General features: G+C 61.9%; 1 protein-coding gene across 3 annotated transcripts; it reads right to left on the bottom strand.

Moving 5' to 3' along the window:
• On the bottom strand, nt 1-23,070 carry LOC119955391 (C3a anaphylatoxin chemotactic receptor-like). Of its 3 annotated transcripts, none has more exons than XM_038781451.1 (2): nt 22,799-23,070; nt 1-1,486 (listed from the first exon to the last, which is right to left on the bottom strand). In XM_038781451.1, exon 2 carries the CDS (start codon nt 1,480-1,482, stop codon nt 448-450), a length of 1,035 nt encoding a protein of 344 aa, XP_038637379.1. In that variant the 5' UTR covers nt 1,483-1,486; nt 22,799-23,070; the 3' UTR covers nt 1-447. The 3 variants fall into 3 exon arrangements, with proteins under 3 accessions (XP_038637379.1, XP_038637380.1, XP_038637382.1); XM_038781452.1 differs by having other exon boundaries at nt 22,819-23,070; XM_038781454.1 differs by having other exon boundaries at nt 22,919-23,070.
• Nucleotides 23,071-25,054: the final 1,984 nt, after the last annotated feature.

Here is a 25,054-nt window from a genome sequence, read left to right as displayed (position 1 = left end):
CTGAGATGATTGACCTCCAACCACCACAACCATCTCCCTTTGTGCCGGGAATGAACTGTGACAGATGGACTGCTCATTAATGCCACGAGAAACAATTGAGATTGGACAGCAGGTGTGTACAATTAAGACCCACGTGGGGCAGGGGTGGGGGTGGGCGGGGTAGAGAGGAGAGGGGTGGAGAGGTGAGCGGTTTCCAAATTCAAAATAAGGATGTCAGGTACTGGATCAGAGGTAGACCAGCTAAATCCCTGGCTCAAAACCTAAAGACTGGCCACCCTAGCTACGCAGAGCAGCCATCTTGGGCCGAGGGTGACCCCTGACCTTCGATCTTAAGGAAGGTCAGGGGAGGTGGTGGGAAATTGGCGCACATTGATCCAAATTATCACCTTGAACCCTCTCTTCCGCCCCTCCCCTCACCCTGGACCCGCTCTCCCTCCCGCTTTCCCCTCAGGCAGCAAGCTCGACAGACAGGGTGGCACACTTGCTCTTGCCCTGTTGGTTGGAGGCCGCCTCCTCCTCCTCGAAGGCGCCCTCGAAGATGTCGCGCAGGGACCGGCGGAGCTGCTCCCTGAAGCCGCCCCCCGCGAACACGTAGAGGAAGGGGTTGAGGCAGCTGTTGAGGTAGGCCAGGGTGGTGATGAGGGGGTCAGCCGTCTGCAGCCTGCTTCGCCACTGCAACTCCCTGTCAGTGAGCAGCAGCAGCCCCACCAGGTGGTAGGGCAGCCAGCAGAGGAAGAAACCGAGGACCACGAGGAGGACCAGCCGGTAGACCTTCCTGGGCTGGCGGATGCGGGAGTCCCGGACCCTCAGCAAGAGTAGGACGTTGCATGCGCCGATCACCAGGAACGGCAGCAGGAAACCAAAAATGAAACGGGTCACCTCAATGACATGGTGAGTGTTGGCCGGGGCCCCGTCAAAGTTGTTGGTGCAGTAGACATCGGACATCAAGTGGACCGTCTGGCGGTACAGGGAGCTGGGCAGGGACATCAGGATAGCGAGGGCCCAGGCTAGGCCGCAAGCCAGGGCCACGTGGGTGGCCGTTCTCCGGTTGCGTGCCCACACGGGGTGCAGCGTGACCAGGCAGCGGTCCATGCTGATGCCCATCAGCAAGAAGACGCTGGCGAACATGCTGAAGATGGTGGCCGAGGGCAGCACTTTGCAGAGGAAGCTGCCAAAGGGCCAGCGGTAGGACAGTGCCAGCTGGGTGACCATGAAGGGCAGGCTGAGGCAACAGACGAGGTCGGCGGCAGAGAGGCTGAGGAACCACACGGTGTTGGGCCTCCTCCGCATCCGGAAGCCCACAATCCAGATCACCGCCGCGTTCCCGGGGACGCCCAGCAGGAAGATGAGGGTGTAGAGGATCATGGCCGCCAGGTTCAACGAGTTCTTCAAGGCATCATGTTCTTCGGGTGAAACGTCATCGTCAGCGTAGTCAGAGATCCCCCAGTCTGTCCAGTTTGACAAAGTGGAGTTGGCGTCCATAACCCTGGAAAAGCAACGGCCAAAGGTTACTCAGGATAGCGCTCACGAAAGCCATCTCCTCATCCAAACCCCAAGGCCTGTCTTTACAAGCGAAGCCTTTTGCTACCTCAGGACGTGACACAGGGCCTCACGCTCAACATTGGTGTAAGGATGGCGGAGGGGGAGAAGGGCTGGCGCAAGGTGGACATCTCCAGGTGGCTTTTATTAAGGAGGAGTTCCCAACAGCAGAGGAAAGAAAAGCGGGAGGATCGCTCGAAGGAGCTCTGGCAGCCCTTGAAGAGGGTCGATGGAGCGGGTGGAAAGTGTTTGGAGGCGCCCGGGGTCGCAGATCCGAGAGATTGAAGGGGGTGATCTCTGAGCACAGTGATCGAGAGCTGGCTCTGGGGACGGAGGTGGGGCGCTTTGGAGGCGCCTTGCAAGGGTGGGGGAGCAGGAGAATACCTCGAGAAGGCAGAACCTGCGGATGGTGGGCCTGTGGAGAGGATGTTTCCACTTGTAGGAAAAACTAGAAGCAGAGGACACCATCTCAGACCAAAGGGACGATTCTTTGATGATGTGGAGATGCCGGCGTTGGACTGGGGTGGGCACAGTAAGAAGTCTTACAACACCAGGTTAAAGTCCGACATGTTTGTTTCAAACACGAGCTTTCGGAGCACTGCTCCTTGAACACTGCTCACCTGAGGAAGGAGCAGTGCTCCGAAAGCTAGTGTTTGAAACAAACATGTTGGACTTTAACCTGGTGTTGTAAGACTTCTTACGATCCTTTTGTGGTGAATGTAACTTAGTAATTCACACTGTATTTACCAATACCTTTGTAAGCGCAGTAGCGTTATCCGACCACTGGGGGGGTAGCTCTTGGAATGCTCAGGAGCTTGTACAGGGATCCACCCTTGGCTCCGCCCATGACTCCTCCCCCCTGTGCTGCTGTATAAATACCCTTGTCCAGAGTCAGCCTGCAGTTCACCGAGAGTTCATCAACGGGTAACAGGCTGGCTCTGTAGTAAGTAGATTAAAACCACTGTTCATATCTGAAAGCACGTGTCTGGTGAATTGATGGTTCCATCACCTTTAACACAGAGATGAGGAGGAATTTCTTCAGCCAGAGGCTGGTGAGTCTGTGGAACTCTTTGCCGCAGAAGGCTGTGGAGGCCAAATCACTGAGTGTCTTTAAGACAGAGATAGATTCTTGATCAATAAGAGGGTCAGGGGTTATGGGGAGAAGGCAGGAGAATGGGGATGGGAAAAATATCAGCCATGATTGAATGGCGGAGCAGACTCGAGGGGCCGAGTGGCCTAATTCTGCTCCTATGTCTTACGGGTGCTCTAACCGGGTTACGTTTGAAGGCCGGGACAATTACTTTGAGACCCCAGGAGCGGCCGAGGGCTTCATCAAGGAGTGTAAACTGCGGGAGAACGGAGTGGAACAATGCTGGGGAACTGGGGTGCTGCCATTTTGGAGTGGTCGGGTATGCGGTTCAAGTGGGGGGTCGGGATTGGGGGGGTCTCCGTTCCCACCGGTTTGTGAGGGTATCTTTTTTGGGTCTGTTACATCCCAAGTTACATTCGCCACAAAAGGTTGGTTGGTAAGGGGTGAAAGGTTTATGTGGGGATGGATGTGTGTTCCCACCCCCCCCCCCCCCCCCCCTCACTGTTTTCTGGGGCTGTTTGTGTTTATTGTCTGTTTGTTTGCTCTCGGGGGTGGGCCTGGATTTCAGGGGTGGGTCTTTGTCTGGGTGAGGGTAAGGTCAGCTGCGAGTGGGGGGAGGAGGTGAGGTGGGGGAAAAGGGCGAGACAGGTGGCGACGGGTGGGGGGGGGGCGCAGGGTTGGCGTGGCGTGCAGGGGGTGAGAGACGACATGGTCAGGGGCGGAGTTGGGGGGCCATCTTGGATGGGCTAGGTACGGGGTAGAGTTAAGTGGGGCAGATGACGGACGGTGGAGGGGATTGAAGGCCTTAAGCCTCCGGTAAGGCTGGTAACGTGGAACGTCCGTGGGCTTTAGTGGAGTGGTGAAAATTGTGCGGGTGTTTTGCGCACCTCAGGGGCTTGAAAACTGGGGGGGGGGGGGCCTTTCTGCAGGAGACACACCTCCGTCTGAAGGAACCAGGTTAGGTTAAGGAAGGGGTGGGTTGGGCAGGTTTTCCACTTGGGATGTGACTCGATATCGATGGGAGTGGCGATTCTACTGAGCAATAAGACAGGATTTGTGAGTACGAAGGAGGGGAGGGATCCGGGTGGGAGATATGTGATTGTCAGTGGGGTATTGGAAGGGGCACCGGTAGTGTTGGTAAATGTGTATGCCCCAAATTGGGATGATGTGGGTTTTATGAGGGGGTTGCTGGCAGCAATCCCGGATTTGACCACGTACCATGTTGATCATGGGAGGAGATTTTAACTGTGCCCTGGAGCCGAGGGTGGATAGATCGAGGCCCAGGTCGATGGGTAGGGTACGAATGGCAAGGGAGCTGGCGGGGGGGGGGGGGGGGGTTGATGGAAAGGATGGGTATAGATACATAGAATTTACAATGCAGGAGGAGGCCATTCGGCCCATCGAGTCTGCACCGGCTCTTGGAAAGAGCACCCTACCAAAGGTCAACACCTCCACCCTATCCCCATAACCCAGTAACCCCACCCAACACTAAGGGCAATTTTGGACACTAAGGGTAATTTATCACGGCCAATCCACCCAACCCGCACATCTTTGGACTGTGGGAGGAAACCGGAGCACCTGGAGGAAACCCACGCACACACGGGGAGGACGTGCAGACTCCGCACAGACAGTGACCCAGCGGGGAATCGAACCTGGGACCCTGGAGCTGCGAAGCGATTGTGCTATCCACAATGCTACCGTGCTGCCCTATGGTGGATCCATGGTGCTTTCAGAACCCAGGGGGAAGGGAGTATTCCTTCTTTTCACACGTCTATAAGGTTGAGGATTGATTACTCTGTAGTGAGTGGGGAGATTTTGGTTGGGGTGGAGGGGGCAGAGTATGCGGGGATGGTTATCTCGGACCATGCACCCCACTGGCTGGCTATTCGGTCCAGTACGGGACCAGAGCAGAGGCCGAGGAGGAGGTTTGACTCGGGGTTGTTGGTGGATGGAATAATAATAATAATAAAAATCGCTGATTGTCACGAGTAGGCTTCAATGAAGTTACTGTGAAAAAGCCCCTAGTCGCCACATTCCGGCGCCTGTTCAGGGAGGCTGGTACGGGAATCGAACCGCGCTGCTGGCCTTGTTCTGCATTACAAGCCAGCTGTTTACCCCACTGTGCTAAACCAGCCCCCTTTTTTTGTGATAAGGTGGGTTGGCGATTAGGGATGATGTGGAATCGATACGGTCTGGGGGTGTCACAGTTATTATGGGGTATTTTGTTGCATTTCATTGTCGTTATGTTTTATATTTTCTGTAAAAAATTCCAATAAAAATTATATTAAAAAAAAAAGGGATGATGTGGAATTGAATCAGAATGGGGAGGGGTCGGCGGCCATTTTTTGGGAAACGCTGAAGGCGAAGGTCCGGGGGGGGGGGGGAATTAATTTGTTTAAGGCTCGTGCGAATCGGGAAAGGAGGGAGGGACGTGACCGTCTAGCGAGCGGGATAGTGGAGGTGGATGGAGAGCAGTTGAGTATTCGATAGGCTGACAACGGGGAGGGCGGTAGGGTAACTGCGTAGGGCAAGAGGGGCGCAATCCGAGTATGGGGAGAAGGCGAGCCACATGCGGGCGGGCCTCACGGTAGCATGGTGGTTAGCATCAATGCTTCACAGCTCCAGGGTCCCAGGTTCGATTCCCGGCTGGGTCACTGTCTGTGTGGAGTCTGCACGTCCTCCCCGTGTGTGCGTGGGTTTCCTCCGGGTGCTCCGGTTTCCTCCCACAGTCCAAAGATGTGCGGGTTAGGTGGATTGGCCATGCTAAATTGCCCGTAGTGTAAGGTTAATGGGGGATTGTTGGGTTACGGGTATACGGGTTACGTGGGTTTGAGTAGGGTGATCATTGCTCGGCACAACATTGAGGGCCGAAGGGCCTGTTCTGTGCTGTACTGTTCTATGTTCTATGCTGGCCCACCTGCTGCGGAGGCAGGCTGCGTCCAGGGAAATATTGAAGATCCGGACTGGGGATGGGGATGTGGTGTCGGAGCCGGGGAAGGATAAATGAGGCATTTGGGGACTACTGTACTACCAGGGACCCAGCAGGAGAGGAGGGGGACATGGGGCGGTTTCTGGACGAGCTGGAATTTCCCCAGGTGGAGGAAGCAAAGAGGCAGGTGTTGGAGGGGCCCCTGGGGCTGAGGGAGGTGCTGGATAGTATCGGGGGGTATGAAGTCGGGGAAGGCCTCTGGGCGGGACGGGTACCCGGCAGAATTTTATAAGGAACTTGCTACAGACCCGGCACCGCATCGTTTGGGAGCGTTTAATGAGGTGTTGGAGAAGGGGGAGCTGCCGGAGATGATGATGCAGGCAGTGATTATGTCAATCCCGGAAAAGGGGAAGGATCCGGTGGAATGTGGGTCGTATAGGCCCACATCATTGTTGAATAAGGATGTGAAAGTGCTGGCTAAGTTGTTGACGGGGAGGATGGTGGACTGTTGTTCTGGAGGTGGTTGCAGAGGATCAAACAGGCTTCGTGGTCAGGCAGCTTGTGAGCAATATAAGGAGGTTTTTCAACGTAGTCATGAAGCCGTTGGGAGGCCTGATAAGGGAGCTGGTGGTGTCCATGGACACGGAGGAAGCATTCGACTGGGTGGAGTGGCGGTACCTGTTTGAAGTTTTGGGAAGGTTTGGGTTTGGCCCGGGATTTGTGGCATGGGTACGGTTGCTGTATGTGGCTCCAAGAGCGAGGGTGAGGACGAATGATATGAGCTCACAAAGCTTTGACTTACACAGGGGTACGAGGCAGGGGTGCCCACTGTCGCCGCTGCTGTTTGCGCTGGCCATAGAGCCATTGGCGATGGCTCTCAGGGGGTCGGCAGAGTGGCGGGGGATAATGAGGGGACAGAGGGAGCATCGGGTGTAGCTCTATGCCGATGACCTCTTGCTGAGTGTTTCCAATCCGTTGAAGATTATGGGAAGGATTATGGGCCTGTTAGAGAGGTTTAGAGGGTTCTCGGGATGCAAGTTGAATGTTGGGTAAAGCGAGGTCAATGAGCTGGGACAAGAGGGCTAATTTAGGGGGGATGCCATTTTCGGTAGCGAGGGATAGGTTTAGATACTTGGGGAATCGGGTAGCGAGGGAATGGACGGGGCTCCATAAATGGAACTTGACGAAGCTGGTGGAGGAGGCCAGGGAGTATCTAAAGAGGTGGGGTACACGGCACTTAACCTTGGCGGGGAGGGTCCTGGTGGTAAAGATGAACATTCTGCCGAGGTTCTTGTTTATCTTTCAGACACTCGCGTGACGGCGCGAGATCGCGCAAGCGCCAAGGGCTGGCGTGATCCCGGGCGTGTGCGGTATCGCTGGCGTGGTTCCGCGCATGCGCAGACCGGCCGGCGTATTCCAGCGCATGCGCAGACCGGCCGGCGTATTTTGGCGCATGTGCAGACCGGCCGCGTATTCCAGCGCATGCGCAGACCGGCCGCGTATTCCAGCGCATGCGCAGCGGGTTGTCTTCTCCGCGTCGGCCATGGCGGAGCCCTACGGGGCCGGCGCGGAAGGAAGCAGTGCGCCCACGGAACAGGCCCGCCCGCAGACCGGTGGGCTCCGATCGCGGGCCAGGCCATCGCGGGCCAGACCACCCCCACCCCGGTGTTGGATCCTGACTTGCCCGCCAGGTCCCACCGGGACGTGAGTTGAGTGATTCACGCCAGCGGGACAGGCCATAAACGGACGGCTGCTCAGCCCATCAGGGCCCGGAGAATCGTCAGGGGGTGCCGCTGGGCGGGATTCGCCCCCCCCCCACCCCCCGGGACTCTCCGACCTGGTGAGGTTGGGAGAATCCCGCCCCGATTTTTATACCAAAGGCCTTTTAATGGAAAGTGGACGCGATCATCTCTGACTTTGTATGGACGGGGAAGGTGCCGAGGGTGGGGAGGACCCTGCTACAGAGGCAGCAGGGGGGGAACTTGCTTCATTATTATTGGGCGGCGAATGTGGACAAGGTGCGGCGGTGGTGGGAAGGAGAAGGGGTACAGTGGGTGAGGATGGTGGAGGAATCTTGTAAGGGGTCTAGTTTGAGGGTTTTGGTGATGGCAGCGTTGCCAATGGTTCCGAGTAGGTATTCAGGGAGCCCATTGATGCAGTCCACGGTGAAGATATGGAATCGGCTGAGGAGGCGTTTTAGGGTGGAAGGGATGTTGGTGCTAATGCCGCTGTGCGAGAATCATGAGTTTGAGCCGGGGGGGGGGGGGGGGGGGTGGATAGTGTATACAGGAGGTGGAGGGACGTGGGGCTGGTCAAGGTGAGGGATTGGTATTTGGAGGAAGGGTTCGCCAGTCTGGAGGAGCTAAGGGAGAGGGTAGAGCTGCCGAGGGGGAGTGAGTTCAGGTATCTACAGGTTAGGGACTTTGCACGAAAGGTCTGGAGGGAGTTCGCTATGTTGCCGGGATACACCCTGCTGGAGCGACTGCTGCTTCCGGATGTGGAAGGGGAGGGAAGAATTGGGGATAGACAAGTGGCTGGGAGAGCAGGGAGGCGAGCGGGTGGTGAGGATCAAGGAGAAATGGGAAGCGGAGTTGGGAGGGAACAACAATTGGGGAGTATGGAGTGAGGCACTGCGAAGGGTAAACGGGACCTACTCCTGTGTAAGGATGAGCCTGATACAGTTTAAGGTGGTGCACAGGGTGCATAGACTCGGGTGAGAATGAGTGGGTTCTTTCAGGGAGTAGCAGATGAGTGTGAGAGGTGTGGGTGGGGGCCAGCAAATCATGCGCACATTTTTGGGGTTGTGAAAAATTGGGAAGATTCTGGGTGGGAGTGTTCGCCGTCTTAGCCAGGATAGTGGAGGAGGGAGTGGACCCGGACCCTTTGGGGGCAATATTTGGGGTTTCAGAGAAGCCGGAGGTCATGGAGAGGAGGAAGGCCGATGTCTTGGCCTTCGCCTCTCTGATCGCTCGGCGACGAATCTTGCTGGAGTGGCGGTCGGCATCGTCACCGGGGGTAGCAGCTTGGTTGGGTGACCTGCACGACTTCCTGCGGTTAGAGAAGATAAAGTGTGAGTCAAGAGGCTCAGCAGGGGAGTTTGTGAAAAAATGGGCGATGTTTGTGACCGTGTTTGAGGAGCTGTTCGTCACGGAGGGGGGGGGGAGAAAATAGGGAAAACATTCGTGCTGACTGTACAGACAATTGCTGGGAAGTATGTTTCCCGGGGTGTCCGTGTGGTGCAACTTTTTCGACATGAGTTATAATAAAATACATATAACAAAATACATCTATTCTTATTCAGTGGTATGGTTGATGGACAAATCTCAGCTCAAGGTCACGGGGTGAACTACTAGATCTAGCCGAGTGCATGGAGTGCTAACAGCTCCGCACTGTCGGAGGGTCAGTGCTGAGGGAGCGCCGCACTGTCGGAGGGTCAGTGCTGAGGGAGCACCGCACTGTCGGAGGGTCAGTGCTGAGGGAGCACCGCACTGTCGGAGGGTCAGTGCTGAGGGAGCACCGCACTGTCGGAGGGTCAGTGCTGAGGGAGCGCCGCACTGTCGGAGGGTCAGTGCTGAGGGATCGCCGCACTGTCGGAGGGTCAGTGCTGAGGGAGCGCTGCACTGTCGGAGGGTCAGTGCTGAGAGAGTGCCGCAGTGTCGGAGGGTCAGTGCTGAGGGAGCGCCGCACTGTCAGAGGGTCAGTGCGGAGGGAGTGCCGCACTGTCGGATGGTCAGTGCTGAGGGAGCGCCGCACTGTCAGAGAGTCAGTGCGGAGGGAGTGCCGCACTGTCGGATGGTCAGTGCTGAGGGAGCGCCGCACTGTCGGAGGGTCAGTGCTGAGGGAGCGCCGCACTGTCAGAGGGTCAGTGCTGAGGGAGCGCCGCACTGTCGCAGGGTAAGTGCTGAGGGAGCGCCGCACTGTCGGAGTGTCAGTGCTGAGGGAGTGCCGCACTGTCGGAGGGTCAGAGCTGAGGGAGCGCCGCACTGTCAGAGGGTCAGTGCTGAGAGAGCGCCGCAGTGTCGGAGGGTCAGTGGTGAGGGAGCACCGCACTGTCGCAGGGTCAGTGCTGAGGGAGCGCCGCACTGCCGGAGGGTCAGTGCTGAGGGAGCGCCGCACTGTCGGAGGGTCAGTGCTGAGGGAGCGCCGCACTGTCGCAGGGTAAGTGCTGAGAGAGAGCCGCAGTGTCGGAGGGTCAGTGCTGAGAGAGCGCCGCAGTGTCAGAGGGTCAGTGCTGAGGGAGTGCCGCATTGTCGGAGGGTCAGTGCTGAGGGAGCGCCACACTGTCGGAGGGTCAGTGTTGAGGGAGCGCCAAACTGTCGGAGGGTCAGTGCTGAGGGAGAGCCGCACTGTCAGAGGACAGTGATGAGAGAGTGCCGCACTGTCGGAGGGTCAGCGCTGAGGGAGTGAAGCACTGTCGGAGGGTCAGCGCTGAGGGAGTGAAGCACTGTCAGAGGGTCAGTGCTGAGGGAGCGCCGCACTGTCGGAGGGTCAGTGCTGATGGAGCGCCGCACTGTCGGAGGGTCAGTGCTGGGGAGCGCCGCACTGTCGGAGGGTCAGTGCGGAGGGTGTGCAGCAATGTCAGAGGGTCAGTGCTGAGGGAATGCCGCACTGTCGGAGGGTCAGTGCTGAAGGAGCGCCGCACTGTCGCAGGGCCAGTGCTGAGGGAGGACCGCACTGTCGCAGGGTCAGAGCTGAGGGAGTGCCGCACTGTCGGAGGGTCAGTGGAGAGGGAGCGCCGCACGGTCGGAGGGTCAGTGCAGAGGTAACGCCGCACGGTCGGAGGGTCAGTGCTGTGGGAGCGCCGCACTGTCGGAGGCCCAGTGCTGAGGGAGCTCCGCACTGTTGGAGAGTCAGTGCTGAGGGAGTGCGGCACTGTCGGAGGGTCAGTGCTGAGAGAGCGCTGCAGTGTCGGTGGGTCAGTGTTGAGGGGGTGCCGCAGTGTCGGAGGGTCAGTGTTGAGGGGGTGCCGCACTGTCGGAGGGTCAGTGCTGAGGGAGCGCTGCACTGTCAGAGGGTCAGTGCTGAGGGAGCGCCGCACTGTCGGAGGGTCAGTGCTGAGGGAGCCGCACTGTCGGAGGGTCAGTGCTGAGGGAGCCGCACTGTCGGAGGGTCAGTGCTGAGGGAGCGCCGCACTGTCGGAGGGTCAGTGCTGAGGGAGCGCCGCACTTGTCGAGGGTCAGTGCTGAGGGAGCGCCGCACTGTCGGAGGAGGATCAGTGCTGAGGGAGCGCCGCACTGTCCGAGGGTCAGTGCTGAGGGAGCGCCGCACTGTGGGAGGGTCAGTGCTGAGGGAGCGCCGCACTGTCGGAGGGTCAGATGCTGAGGGAGTGCCGCACTGTCGGAGGGTCAGTGCTGAGGGAGCTGCCGCACTGTCGGAGGGTCAGTGCTGAGGAGCGCCGCACTGTCGGAGGGTCAGTGCTGAGGGAGCGCCGCACTGTCGGAGGGTCAGTGCTGAGGGAGCGCCGCACTGTCGGAGGGCCAGTGCTGAGGGAGCACCGCACTGTCGGAGGGTCAGTGCAGAGAGAGCGCCGCAGTGTCGGTGGGTCAGTGCTGAGGGAGCACCGCACTGTGGGAGGGTCAGTACTGAGGGAGCGCTGCACTGTCAGAGGGTCAGTACTGAGGGAGCGCTGCACTGTCAGAGGGTCAGTACTGAGGGAGCGCCGCACTGTCGGAGGGTCAGTGCTGAGGGAGCACCGCACTGTCAGAGGGCCAGTGCTGAGGGAGCGCCGCAGTGTCGGAGGGTCAGTGCTGAGGGAGCGCCGCATTGTCGCAGGGTCAGTGGTGAGGGAGCACCGCACTGTCAGAGGGTCAGTGCTGAGGGAGAGCCGCACTGTCGGAGGGTCAGTGCTGAGGGAGAGCCGCACTGTCGGAGTGTCAGTGCTGAGGGAGCGCCGCACTGTCGGAGGGTCAGTGCTGAGGGAGCGCCGCACTTTCAGAGGGTCAGTGCTGAGGGAGTGCCGCACTGTCAGAGCGTCAGTGCTGAGGGAGCGCCGCACTGTCGGAGGGTCAGTGCTGAGGGAGTGCCGCACTGTCAGAGCGTCAGTGCTGAGTGAGCGCCGCAGTGTCGGAGGGTCAGTGCTGAGGGAGCGCCGCACTGTCGGAGGGTCAGTGCTGAGGGAGCGCCGCACTGTCGGAGGGTCAGTGCTGAGGGAGCGCCGCACTGTCGGAGGGTCAGTGCTGAGGGAGCGCCGCACTGTCAGAGGTCAGTGCTGAGGGAGCGCCGCACTGTCGGAGGGTCAGTGCTGAGGGAGCGCCGCACTGTCGGAGGGCCAGTGCTGAGGGAGCGCGCACTGTCGGAGGGTCAGTGCTGAGGGAGCGCCGCACGGTCGGAGGGTCAGTGCTGAGGGAGCGCCGCACTGTCGGAGGGTCAGTGCTGAGGGAGCGCCGCACTGTCGGAGGGTCAGTGCTGAGGGAGTGCGGCACTTTCGGAGGGTCAGTGCTGAGAGAGCGTCGCAGTGTCGGAGGGTCAGTGCTGAGCAAACGCCGCACTTTCGGAGGGTCAGTGTTGAGAGAGCGCCGCAGTGTCGGAGGGTCAGTGCTGAGGGAGCACGGCACTGTCAGAGGGTCAGTGCTGAGGGAGCACCGCACTGTCGGAGGGTCAGTGCTGAGGGAGCGCCGCACTGTCAGAGGGTCAGTGCTGAGGGAGCGCCGCACTGTCAGAGGGTCAGTGCTGAGGGAGAGCCGCACTGTCAGAGGACAGTGATGAGAGAGTGCCGCACTGTTGGAGGGTCAGCGCTGAGGGAGTGAAGCACTGTCAGAGGGTCAGTGCTGAGGGAGTGCCGCACTGTCGGATGGTCAGTGCTGATGGAGCGCCGCACTGTCGGAGGGTCAGTGCTGAGGGTGTGCAGCAATGTCAGAGGGTCAGTGCTGAGGGAATGCCGCACTGTCAGAGGGTCAGTGCTGAGGGAGCGCCGCACTGTCGCAGGGTCAGAGCTGAGGGAGTGCCGCACTGTCGGAGGGTCAGTGCAGAGGGAGCGCCGCACGGTCGGAGGGTCAGTGCAGAGGTAACGCCGCACGGTCGGAGGGTCAGTGCTGTGGGAGCGCCGCACTGTCGGAGGCCCAGTGCTGAGGGAGCTCCGCACTGTTGGAGAGTCAGTGCTGAGGGAGTGCGGCACTATTGGAGGGTCAGTGTTGAGAGAGCGCCGCAGTGTCGGAGGGTCAGTGCTGAGAGAGCACGGCACTGTCAGAGGGTCAGTGTTGAGGGGGTGCCGCAGTGTCGGAGGGTCAGTACTGAGGGAGAGCCGCACTGTCGGAGAGTCAGTGCTGAGGGAGCGCTGCACTGTCAGAGGGTCAGTGCTGAGGGAGCGCCGTACTGTCAGAGGGTCAGTGCTGAGGGAGCATCGCACTGTCAGAGGGTCAGTGCAGGGGGAGCACCGCACTGTCAGAGGGCCAGTGCTGAGGGAGCGCTGCAGTGTCGGAGGGTCAGTGCTGAGGGAGCGCCGCATTGTCGCAGGGCCAGTGCTGAGGGAGCGCCGCACTGTCGGAGGGTCAGTGGTGAGGGAGCACCGCACTGTCGCAGGGTCAGTGCTGAGGGAGCGCCGCACTGTCGAAGGGTCAGTACTGAGGGAGCGCCGCACTGTCGGAGGGTCAGAGCTGAGGGAGTGCCGCACTGTCGGAGGCTCAGTGCTGAGGGAGCGCCGCACTGTCGGAGGGTCAGTGCAGAGAGAGCGCCGCAGTGTCGGTGGGTCAGTGCTGAGGGAGCGCTGCACTGTCAGAGGGTCAGTGCTGAGGGAGTGCTGCACTGTCGGAGGGTCAGTGCTGAGGGAGCACCGCACTGTCAGAGGGTCAGTGCTGAGGGAGCACCGCAGTGTCGGAGGGTCAGTGCTGATGGAGCGCCGTATTGTCGCAGGGTCAGTGGTGAGGGAGCACCGCACTGTCAGAGGGTCAGTGCTGAGGGAGCGCCGCACTGTGGGAGGGTCAGTGCTGAGGGAGCGCCGCACTGTCGGAGTGTCAGTGCTGAGGGAGCGCCGCACTGTCGGAGGGTCAGTGCTGAGGGAGAGCCGCACTGTCGGAGTGTCAGTGCTGAGGGAGCGCCGCACTGTCGGAGGGTCAGTGCTGAGGGAGCGCCGCACTTTCAGAGGGTCAGTGCTGAGGGAGTGCCGCACTGTCAGAGGGTCAGTGCTGAGGGAGCGCCGCACTGTCGGAGGGTCAGTGCTGAGGGAGTGCCGCACTGTCAGAGCGTCAGTGCTGAGTGAGCGCCGCACTGTCAGAGCGTCAGTGCTGAGGGAGCGCCGCACTGTCGGAGGGTCAGTGCTGAGGGAGCGCCGCACTGTCGGAGGGTCAGTGCTGAGGGAGCGCCGCACTGTCGGAGGGTCAGTGCTGAGGGAGCGCCGCACTGTCAGAAGGTCAGTGCTGAGGGAGCGCCGCACTGTGAGAGGGTCAGTGCTGAGGGAGCGCCGCACTGTCGGAGGGCCAGTGCTGAGGGAGCGCTGCACTGTCGGAGGATCAGTGCTGAGGGAGCGCCGCACGGTCGGAGGGTCAGTGCTGAGGGAGCGCCGCACTGTCGGAGGGTCAGTGCTGAGGGAGCGCCGCACTGTCGGAGGGTCAGTGCTGAGGGAGCGCCGCACTGTCGGAGGGTCAGTGCTGAGGGAGCGCCGCACTGTCGGAGGGTCAGTGCTGAGGGAGCGCCGCACTGTCGGAGGGTCAGTGCTGAGGGAGCGCCGCACTGTCGGAGGGTCAGTGCTGAGGGAGCACCGCACTGTCGGAGGGTCAGTGCTGAGGGAGCGCCGCACTGTCGAGGGTCAGTGCTAGAGGGAGCGCCGCACTGTCGGAGGGTCAGTGCTGAGGGAGCGCCGCACTGTCGAGAGGGTCAGTGCTGAGGGAGCGCCGCACTGTCGGGAGGTCAGGGCTGAGGGAGCTGCCGCCTGTCGGAGGGTCAGTGCTGAGGGAGCGCCTGCACTGTCGGAGGGTCAGTGCTGAGGGAGCGCCGCACTGTCGGGAGGGTCAGTGCTGAGGAGCGCCGCACTGTCGGGAGGGTCAGTGCTGAGGGAGTGCAGCAATGTCAGAGGGTCAGTGCTGAGGGAATGCCGCACTGTCAGAGGGTCAGTGCTGAGGAGCGCCGCACTGTTGCAGGGCCAGTGCTGAGGGAGTGCCGCACTGTCGGAGGGTCAGTGCAGAGGGAGCGCCGCACGGTCGGAGGGTCAGTGCACAGGTAACGCCGCACGGTCGGAGGGTCAGTGCTGAGGGAGTGCGCATGGTCGGAGGCCCAGTGCTGAGGGAGCTCCGCCACTGTTGGAGAGTCAGTGCTGAGGGAGTGCGGCACTATTGGAGGGTCAGGTTGAGAGAGCGCCGCAGTGTCGGAGGGTCAGTGCTGAGAGAGCACGGCACTGTCAGAGGGTCAGTGTTGAGGGGGTGCGCAGTGTCGGAGGGTCAGTACTGAGGGAGAGCCGCACTGTCGGAGAGTCAGTGCTGAGGGAGCGCTGCACTGTCAGAGGGTCAGTGCTGAGGGAGCGCCGTACTGTCAGAGGGTCAGTGCTGAGGGAGCATCGCACTGTCAGAGGGTCAGTGCTGAGGGAGCGCCGCACTGTCGGAGGGTCAGTGCTGAGGGAGCGCCCGCACTGTCGGAGGGTCAGTGCTGAGGGAGCGCCGCACTGTCGAATGATCAGTGCTGAGGGAGCGACGCACTGTCGGAGGTCAGTGCTGAGGGAGCGCCGCACTGTCGGAGGGTCAGTGCTGAGGGAGCGCCGCACTGTCGGAGGGTCAGTGCTGAGGGAGCGCCGCACTGTCGGAGGGTCAGTGCTGAGGGAGCGCCGCACTGTCGGAGGGTCAGTGCTGAGGGAGCGCCGCACTGTCGGGGGTCAGTGCTGAGGAGCGCCGCACTGTCGGAGAGGTCAGTGCTGAGGGAGCGCTGCACTGTCGGAGGGTCAGTGCTGAGGGAGCGCAGCACTGTCGGAGGGTCAGTGCTGAGGGAGCGCCGCACTGTCGGAGGGTCAGTGCTGAGGGAGCGCCGCACTGTCGGAGGGTCAGTGCTGAGGGAGCGCCGCACTGTCGGAGGGTCAGCTGAGGGAGCGCCCAGCAGTGTCGGAGGGTCAGTGCTGATGGAGCGCCGTATTGTCGCAGGGTCAGTGGTGAGGGAGCACCGCACTGTCAGAGGGTCAGTGCTGAGGGAGCGCCGCACTGTGGGAGGGTCAGTGCTGAGGGAGCGCCGCACTGTCGGAGTGTCAGTGTGAGGGAGCGCCGCACTGTCGGAGGGTCAGTGCTGAGGGAGAGCCGCACTGTCGGGTAGTGTCAGTGCTGAGGGAGCGCCGCACTGTCGGAGGGTCAGTGCTGAGGGAGCGCCGCACAGTCGGAGGGTCAGTGCAGAGAGAGCATCTCACTGTCGGAGGGTCAGTGCTGAGGGAGCGCCGCAGTGTCGGTGGGTCAGTGCTGAGAGAGCGCCGCAGTGTCAGAGGTTCAGTGCTGAGGGAGCGCCGCACTGTCGGAGGGTCAGTGTTGTGGGAGTGCCGCACTTTCAGAGGGTCAGTGCTGAGGGAGCGCCGCACTGTCGGAGGGTCAGTGCTGAGGGAGCGCCGCACTGTCGGAGGGTCAGTGCTGAGGGAAGTGCCGCACTGTCAGAGGGTCAGTACTGAGGGAGCCCGCACTGTCAGGAGCGTCAGTGCTGAGGGAGCGCCGCACTGTCAGGAGCGTCAGTGCTGAGGGAGCGCCGCACTGTCGGAAGGTCAGTGCTGAGGGAGCGCCGCACTGTGAGAGGGTCAGTGCTGAGGAAGCGCCGCACTGTCGGAGGGTCAGTGCTGAGGGAGCGCCGCACTGTCAGAAGGTCAGTGCTGAGGGAGCGCCGCACTGTGAGAGGGTCAGTGCTGAGGGAGCGCCGCAGTGTCGGAGGGTCAGTGCTGAGGGAGTGCCGCACGTCAGAGGGTCAGTGCTGAAGGAGTGCTGCACTGTTGGAGGGTCAGTGCTGAGGGAGTGCTGCACTGGTCGGAGGGCAGTGCTGAGGGAGCGCCGCACGGTCGAGGGTCAGTGCTGAGCATGCGCCGCACTTTCGGAGGGTCAGTGTTGAGAGAGCGCCGCAGTGTCGGAGGGTCGGTGCTGAGGGAGCACCGCACTGTCGGAGGGTCAGTGCTGAGGGAGCGCCGCACTGTCGAGGGTCAGTGCTGAGGGAGCGCCGCACTGTCGGAGGGTCAGTGCTGAGGGAGCAGCCGCACTGTCAGAGGGTCAGTGCTGAGGGAGCACCGCACTGTCAGAGGGTCAGTGCTGAGGGAGCGCCGCACTGTCGAGAGGGTCAGTGCTGAGGGAGCGCTGCAGTGTCGGAGGGTCAGTGCTGAGGGAGCGCCGCATTGTCGGAGGGTCAGTGCTGAGGGAGCGCCGCACGGTCGGAAGGTCAGTGCAGAGGCAGCGCCGCACTGTCGGAGGGTCAGTGCTGAGGGAGCGCCGCACTGTCGGAGGGTCAGTGCTGAGGGAGCGCCGCACTGTCGGAGGGTCAGTGCTGAGGGAGCGCCGCACTGTCGGAGGGTCAGTGCTGAGGGAGCGCCGCAGTGTCGGAGGGTCAGTGCTGAGGGAGAGCCGCACTGTCGGAGAGTCAGTGCTGAGGGAGCGCTGCACTGTCAGAGGGTCAGTGCTGAGGGAGCGCCGTACTGTCAGAGGGTCAGTGCTGAGGGAGCATCGCACTGTCAGAGGGTCAGTGCTGGGGGAGCACGCACTGTCAGAGGGCCAGTGAGGAGGGACGCTGCAGTGTCGGAGGGTCAGTGCTGAGGGAGCGCCGCATTGTCCGTAGGGCCAGTGCTGAGGGAGCGCCGCACTGTCAGAGGGTCAGTGCTGAGGGAGCACCGCACTGTCGCAGGGTCAGTGCTGAAGGAGCGCCGCACTGTCGAAGGTCAGTACTGAGGGAGCGCCGCACTGCAGAGGGTCAGTGCTGAGGGAGCATCGCACTGTCAGAGGGTCAGTGCTGGGGGAGCACCGCACTGTCAGAGGGCCAGTGCTGAGGGAGCGCTGCAGTGGGAGGGTCAGTGCTGAGGGAGCGCCGCATGTCGCAGGGCCAGGCTGAGGGAGCGCCGCACTGTCAGAGGGCAGTGCTGAGGGAGCGCCGCACTGTCGGAGGGCCAGTGCTGAGGGAGCACCGCACTGTCGGAGGGTCAGTGCTGAGGGAGCGCCGCACTGTCGCAGGGTCAGTGCTGAGGGAGCGCCGCACTGTCGGAGGGTCAGTGCTGAGGGAGCGCCGCACTGTCGGAGGGTCAGGCTGAGGGAGCGCCGCACTGTCGGAGGGTCAGTGCTGAGGGAGCGCCGCACTGTCGGGAGGGTCAGTGCTGAGGGAGCGCCGCACGTGTCGGAGGGTCAGTGCTGAGGGAGCGCTGCACGTGTCGGATGGGTCAGTGCTGAGGAGCGCGCACTGTCGGAGGGTCAGTACTGAGGGAGCGCTGCACTGTCAGAGGGTCAGTACTGAGGGAGCGCCGCACTGTCGGAGGGTCAGTGCTGAGGGAGCACCGCACTGTCAGAGGGTCAGTGCTGAGGGAGCACCGCACTGTCAGAGGGCCAGTGCTGAGGGAGGGCTGCACTGTCGGAGGGTCAGTGCTGAGGGAGCACCGCACTGTCAGAGGGTCAGTGCTGAGGGAGCACCGCACTGTCAGAGGGCCAGTGCTGAGGGAGCGCCGCAGTGTCGGAGGGTCAGTGCTGAGGGAGCGCCGCATTGTCGCAGGGTCAGTGGTGAGGGAGCACCGCACTGTCAGAGGGTCAGTGCTGAGGGAGCGCCGCACTGTGGGAGGGTCAGTGCTGAGGGAGCGCCGCACTGTCGGAGTGTCAGTGCTGAGGGAGCGCCGCACTGTCGGAGGGTCAGTGCTGAGGGAGAGCCGCACTGTCGGAGTGTCAGTGCTGAGGGAGCGCCGCACAGTCGGAGGGTCAGTGCTGAGGGAGCGCCGCACAGTCGGAGGGTCAGTGCAGAGAGAGCGTCGCACTATCGGAGGGTCAGTGCTGAGGGAGCGCCGCAGTGTCGGTGGGTCAGTGCTGAGAAAGCGCCGCAGTGTCAGAGGTTCAGTGCTGAGGGAGTGCCGCACTGTCGGAGGGTCAGTGCTGAGGGAGAGCCGCACTTTCCGAGGGTCAGTGCTGAGGGAGCGCCGCACTGTCGGAGGGTCAGTGCTGAGGGAGCGCCGCACTGTCGGAGGGTCAGTGCTGAGGGAGTGCCGCACTGTCAGAGGGCCAGTGCTGAGGGAGCGCCGCACTGTCAGAGCGTCAGTGCTGAGGGAGCGCCGCACTGTCAGAGCGTCAGTGCTGAGGGAGCGCCGCACTGTCAGAAGGTCAGTGCTGAGGGAGCGCCGCACTGTGAGAGGGTCAGTGCTGAGGGAGCGCCGCACTGTCAGAAGGTCAGTGCTGAGGGAGCGCCGCACTGTCGGAGGGTCAGTGCTGAGGGAGCGCCGCACTGTCAGAAGGTCAGTGCTGAGGGAGCGCCGCACTGTGAGAGGGTCAGTGCTGAGGGAGCGCCGCAGTGTCGGAGGGTCAGTGCTGAGGGAGCGCCGCATTGTCGCAGGGCCAGTGCTGAGGGAGCGCTGCACTGTCAGAGGGTCAGTACTGAGGGAGTGCTGCACTGTCGGAGGGTCAGTGCTGAGGGAGCGCCGCACTGTCGGAGGGTCAGTGCTGAGGGAGTGCCGGCACTTGCGGAGGGTCAGTGCTGAGGGAGCGTCGCAGCTGTCGGAGGGTCAGTGCTGAGGGAGCGCCGCACTGTCGGAGGGTCAGTGCTGAGGGAGCGCCGCACATGTCGGAGGGTCAGTGCAGAGAGAGCGTCGCACGTGTCGGAGGGTCAGGTGCTGAGGGAGCGACCGCACTGTCGGAGGGTCAGTGCTGAGGGAGCGCCGCACTGTCAGAGGGTCAGTGCTGAGGGAGCGCCGCACTGTCAGAGGGACAGTACTGAGGGAGCGCTGCACTGTCGGAGGGTCAGTGCTGAGGGAGCACCGCACTGTCAGAGGGTCAGTGCTGAGGGAGCACCGCACTGTCAGAGGGTCAGTGCTGAGGGAGCGCCGCAGTGTCGGAGGGTCAGTGCTGAGGGAGCGCCGCACTGTCGCAGGGCCAGTGCTGAGGGAGCGCCGCACTGTCGGAGGGTCAGTGCTGAGGGAGTGCCGCACTGTCAGAGGGTCAGTGCTGAGGGAGCGCCGCACTGTCGGAGGGTCAGTGCTGAGGGAGCGCCGCACTGTCAGAGGGTCAGTGCTGAGGGAGCGCCGCACTGTCGAGGGTCAGTGCTGAGGGAGCGCCGCACTGTCAGAGGGTCAGTGCTGAGGGAGCGCCGCACTGTCGGAGGGTCAGTGCTGAGGGAGCGCCGCACTGTCGGAGGGTCAGTGCTGAGGGAGCGCCGCACTGTCGGAGGGTCAGTGCTGAGGGAGCGCCGCACTGTCGGAAGGGTCAGTGCTGAGGGAGCGCCGCACTGTCGGAGGGTCAGTGCTGAGGGAGCGCCGCACTGTCGGAGGGTCAGTGCTGAGGGAGCGCCGCACTGTCGGAGGCTCAGTGCTGAGGGAGCGCCGCACTGTCAGAGGGTCAGTGCTGAGGGAGTGCGGCACTGTCGGAGGGTCAGTGCTGAGCAAGCGCCGCACTGTCGGAGGGTCAGTGCTGAGGGAGCGCCGCAGTGTCGGAGGGTCAGTGTTGAGGGAGCACCGCACTGTCGGAGGGTCAGTGCTGAGGGAGCCCGCACTGTCGGAGGGTCAGTGTTGAGAGAGCGCCGCAGTGTCGGAGGGTCAGTGCTGAGGGAGCACCGCACTGTCGGAGGGTCAGTGCTGAGGGAGCGCCGCACTGTCAGAGGGTCAGTGCTGAGGGAGCGCCGCACTGTCAGAGGGTAGGTACTGAGGGAGCGCTGCACTGTCGGAGGGTCAGTGCTGAGGGAGCACCGCACTGTCAGAGGGTCAGTGCTGAGGGAGCGCCGCAGTGTCGGAGGGTCAGTGCTGAGGGAGCGCCGCATTGTCGCAGGGCCAGTGCTGAGGGAGTGCCGCACTGTCAGAGGGTCAGTGCTGAGGGAGTGCCGCACTGTCGGAGGGTCAGTGCTGAGGGAGTGCTGCACTGTCAGAGGGTCCGTGCTGAGGGAGTGCTGCACTGTTGGACGGTCAGTGCTGAGGGAGCGCTGCACTGTCGGAGGGTCAGTACTGAGGGAGTGCCGCACTGTCAGGAGGGTCAGTGCTGAGGGAGCGCCGCACTGTCGGAGGGTCAGTGCTGAGGAGTGCCGCACTGTCGGAGGGTCAGTGCTGAGGGAGTGCCGCACTGTCGGAGGGTCAGTGCTGAGGGAGCCGCACTGTCAGAGGGTCAGTGCTGAGGGAGTGCCGCACTTGTCGGAGGGTCAGTGCTGAGGGAGCGCCGCACTGTCGGAGGGTCAGTGCTGAGGGAGCGCCGCACTGTCGGAGGGTCAGTGCTGAGGGAGCGCCGCACTGTCGGGAGGGTCAGTGCTGAGGGAGCGCCGCACAGTGCGGAGGGTCAGTGCTGAGGGAGGTGCCGCACTGTCGGGAGGGTCAGTGCTGAGGGAGCGCCTGCACTGTCGGAGGGTCAGTGCTGAGGGAGCGCCGCACTGTCTGGAGGGTCAGTGCTGAGGGAGCGCCGCACTGTCGGAGGGTCAGTGCTGAGGGAGCGCCGCACTGTCGGAGGGTCAGTGCTGAGGGAGTGCCGCACTGTCGGAGGGTCAGTGCTGAGGGAATGCCGCACTGTGGGAGGGTCAGTGCTGAGGGAGCGCCGCACTGTGGGAGGGTCAGTGCTGAGGGAGCTCCGCATTGTCAGAGGGTCAGTGCTGAGGGAGTGCTGCACTGTCGGAGGGTCAGTGCTGAGGGAGCGCCGCACTGTCGGAGGGTCAGTGCTGAGGGAGCGCCGCACTGTCGGAGGGTCAGTGCTGAGGGAGCGCCGCACTGTCGGAGGGTCAGTGCTGAGGGAGCCCCGCACTGTCAGAGGGTCAGTGCTGAGGGAGCGCCGCACTGTCGGAGGGTCAGTGCTGAGGGAGCGCCGCACTGTCGGAGGGTCAGTGCTGAGGGAGCGCCGCACTGTCGGAGGGTCAGTGCTGAGGGAGCGCCGCACTGTCGGAGGGTCAGTGCTGAGTGAGCACAGCAGTGTCGGAGGGTCAGTGCTGAGGGAGGGTCGCACTGTCGGAGGGTCAGTGCTGAGGTAGCGCCGCACTGTCGGAGAGTCAGTGCTGAGGGAGCACAGCAGTGTCGGAGGGTCAGTGCTGAGGGAGCGCCGCACTGTCAGAGGGTCAGTGCTGAGTGAGCACAGCAGTGTCGGAGGGTCAGTGCTGAGGGAGGGCCGCACTGTCGGAGGGTCAGTGCTGAGGTAGCGCCGCACTGTCGGAGGGTCAGTGCTGAGGGAGCGCCGCACTGTCGGAGGGTCAGTGCTGAGGGAGCGCCGCACTGTCGGAGGGTCAGTGCTGAGGGAGCGCCGCACTGTCGGAGGGTCAGTGCTGAGGGAGCACCGCACTGTCGGAGGGTCAGTGCTGAGGGAGTGCCGCACTGTCGGAGAGGTCAGTGCTGAAGGGAGTGCCGCACTGTCGGAGGGTCAGTACTGAGGGAGTGCCGCATTGTCAGAGGGTCAGTGCTGAGGGAGTGCCGCACTGTCAGAGGGTCAGTGCTGAGGGAGCGCCGCACTGTCGGAGGGTCAGTGCTGAGGGAGCGCCGCACTGTCGGAGGGTCAGTGCTGAGGGAGCGCCGCACTGTCAGGAGGGTCAGTGCTGAGGGAGCGCCGCACTGTCAGAGGGTCAGTGCTGAGGGAGCGCCGCACTGTCGGAGGGTCAGTGCTGAGGGAGTGCCGCACTGTCGGAGGGTCAGTGCTGAGGGAGCGCCGCACTGTCGGAGGGTCAGTGCTGAGGGAGCGCCGCACTGTCGGAGGGTCAGTGCTGAGGGAGCGCCGCACTGTCGGAGGGTCAGTGCTGAGGGAGTGCCGCACTGTCGGAGGGTCAGTGCTGAGGGAGTGCCGCACTGTCGGAGGGTCAGTGCTGAGGGAGCGCCGCACTGTCGGAGGGTCAGTGCTGAGGGAGCGCCGCACTGTCGGAGGGTCAGTGCTGAGGGAGCGCCGCACTGTCGGAGGGTCAGTGCTGAGGGAGCGCCGCACTGTCGGAGGGTCAGTGCTGAGGGAGGGCCGCACTGTCGGAGGGTCAGTGCTGAGGGAGCGCCGCACTGTCGGAGGGTCAGTGCTGAGGGAGCGCCGCACTGTCGGAGGGTCAGTGCTGAGGGAGGGTCGCACTGTCGGAGGGTCAGTACTGAGGGAGTGCCGCACTGTCGGAGGGTGATCAGTAACAGGGTTCTCTGTGGGATCAGCCTTTGCTCAAATCCTCCTTTACCGCAACACAACATTCAAATTCACCTGAAGAAAAGGAAACGAACCAATCCTGTGTGAAATCTTCGGGGATGTCCTGGCGGGGGGAAGAATATTCCGACTTGCGACCCCCGTCCTCGGTTCTCAGCCAGTCAGCACAAGACTCACCTCTGGTCGTGTTGAGCCTTGCTCACTCACAGGGTTGTCGTCCCAGCCCTGGGGTGCCCCATCAGGAAGTGTCAATCTTGTTTACGGTTCTGCGGTTTGACATTGCGAAAGTTTCCTGAGAATCGCTCGGCCCCTCCCGGAGATAGTTAACAGAAGCCAACGGAGAAGAGAGAGTGTGAGAGAGAGAGTGTGAGAGAGAAAGAAGGCAAGAGAGAGCGAGAGGGTGGTTGGGGGGGGGGGGGGGGGTGTGTGAAACTGGCAGCTCGACCCACAGTGAGGCTGTATTGAACATTTCCTCAAATCGGGGGAGATTATCGAGGTAGGGAGGGTTGTGGGGGCTGGAGGAGGTTACAGAGATAGGGAGGGCTGTTAGGGGCGGGAGGAGGTTACAGAGATAGGGAGGGTCGTATGGGCTGGAGGAGGTTACAGAGATAGGGAGGGTTGTAGGGGATGGAGGAGGTTACAGAGATAGGGGAGGGTGGTAGGGGCTGGAGGAGGTTACAGAGATAGGGAGGGCTGTAGGGGCTGGAGGAGGTTACAGAGATAGGGAGGGTTGTAGTGTCTGTCGGAGGTTACAGAGATAGGGAGGATTGTAGGGGCTGGAGGAGGTTACAGAGATAGGGAGGATTGTAGGTGCTGGAGGAGGTTACAGAGATAGAGAGGGATGGAGTTGTTGGAGGAGGGTACAGAGATAGGGAGGGTTGTAGGGGCTGGAGGTCACAGAGATAGGGAGGGTTGTAGGGGCTGGAGGAGGTTACAGAGATAGGGAGGGTTGTAGGGACTGGAGGAGGTTACAGAGATAGAGAGGGTGGTAGGGGCTGGAGGAGGTTACAGAGATAGGGAGGGTTGTAGGGGCTGGCAGATGTTACAGAGATAGGGAGGGTTGGTGGGGCTGTAGGATGTTACAGAGATAGGGAGGGCTGTTGGGGGTTGGAGGAGGTTACAGGGATAGGGAGGGTTGTAGGGGTTGGAGGAGGTTACAGAGATAGGGAGGGTTGTAGGGGCTGGAGAAGGTTACAGAGATAGGGAGGGTTGTAGGGATTGGAGGAGGTAACAGAGATAGGGAGGGTTGTAGGGGCTGGAGGAGGTTACAGAGATAGGGAGTGTTGTAGGGGTTGGAGGAGGTTACAGAGATAGGGAGGGTTGTAGGGGTTGGAGGAGGTTACAGAGATAGGGAGGGTTGTAGGGGCTGGAGGAGGTTACAGAGATGGGGAGGGTTGTTGGGGCTGGAGGAGGTTACAGAGATGGGGAGCGTGGTAGGGGCTGTAAGAGGTTACAGAGATAGGGAGGGTTGTAGGGGTTGGAGGAGGTTACAGAGATAGGGAGGGTTGTAGGGGCTGGAGGAGTTTCCAGAGATAGGGAGGGTGTAGGGGCTGGAGGAGGTTACAGAGATAGGGAGGGTTGTAGGGGCTGGAGGAGGTTACAGAGATAGGGGAGGGTTGTTGGGGCTGGAGGAGGTTTCAGAGATAGGGAGGGTTGTAGGGGCTGGAGGAGGTTACAGAGATAGGGAGGGTGTAGGGGCTGGAGTAGGTTACAGAGATAGGGAGGGTTCGACGGGCTGGAGGAGGTTACAGAGATAGGGAGTGTTGTAGTGGCTGGAGGAGGTTACAGAGATAGGGAGGGTTGTAGGGGTTGGAGGAGGTTACAGGGATAGGGAAGTGTGTAGGGGCTGGAGGTGGGTACAGAGATGGGGAGGGTTGTCGGGGCTGGAGGAGGTTACAGAGATAGGGAGGGTTGTAGGGGCTGGAGGAGGTCACAGAGATAGGGAGGGTTGTAGGGGTGGAGCAGGTTACAGAGATAGGGAGGGTTGTAGGGGCTGGAGGAGGTCACAGAGATAGGGAGGGTTGTAGGGGCTGGAGGAAGGTTACAGGGATAGGGAGGTTTGTAGGGGCTGGAGGAGGTTACAGAGATGGGGAGGGTTGTAGGGGCTGGAGGATACAGAGATGGGGAGGGTTGTAGGGGCTGGAGGTTACAGTTAGGGAGGAATGTTTTTAAAAATCATTTTTACGGGGATGTGGGCCTCTTGCTCAGGCCTAATATTTATTCCCATCCCTAATTGCCCTTCGGGAGGTAGTGGGTGAGCCGCCATCTTGAACCGCTGCACTCCCCGTGTGGTGTAGGTACATCCACAGTGCT

Source organism: Scyliorhinus canicula, chromosome 21 (genome assembly GCF_902713615.1).
Source record: "Scyliorhinus canicula chromosome 21, sScyCan1.1, whole genome shotgun sequence".
Lineage (NCBI taxonomy): Eukaryota > Metazoa > Chordata > Chondrichthyes > Carcharhiniformes > Scyliorhinidae > Scyliorhinus > Scyliorhinus canicula.
Note: the sequence above shows the minus strand (reverse complement) of the source record. Positions and strands in the feature narration are given on the sequence as shown.

Coding starts and splice junctions, on each gene's coding strand:
- LOC119955391 (XM_038781451.1), bottom strand. CDS start 1,482: ATGGACGCCAACTCCACTTTGTCAAACTGGACAGACTGGGGGATCTCT.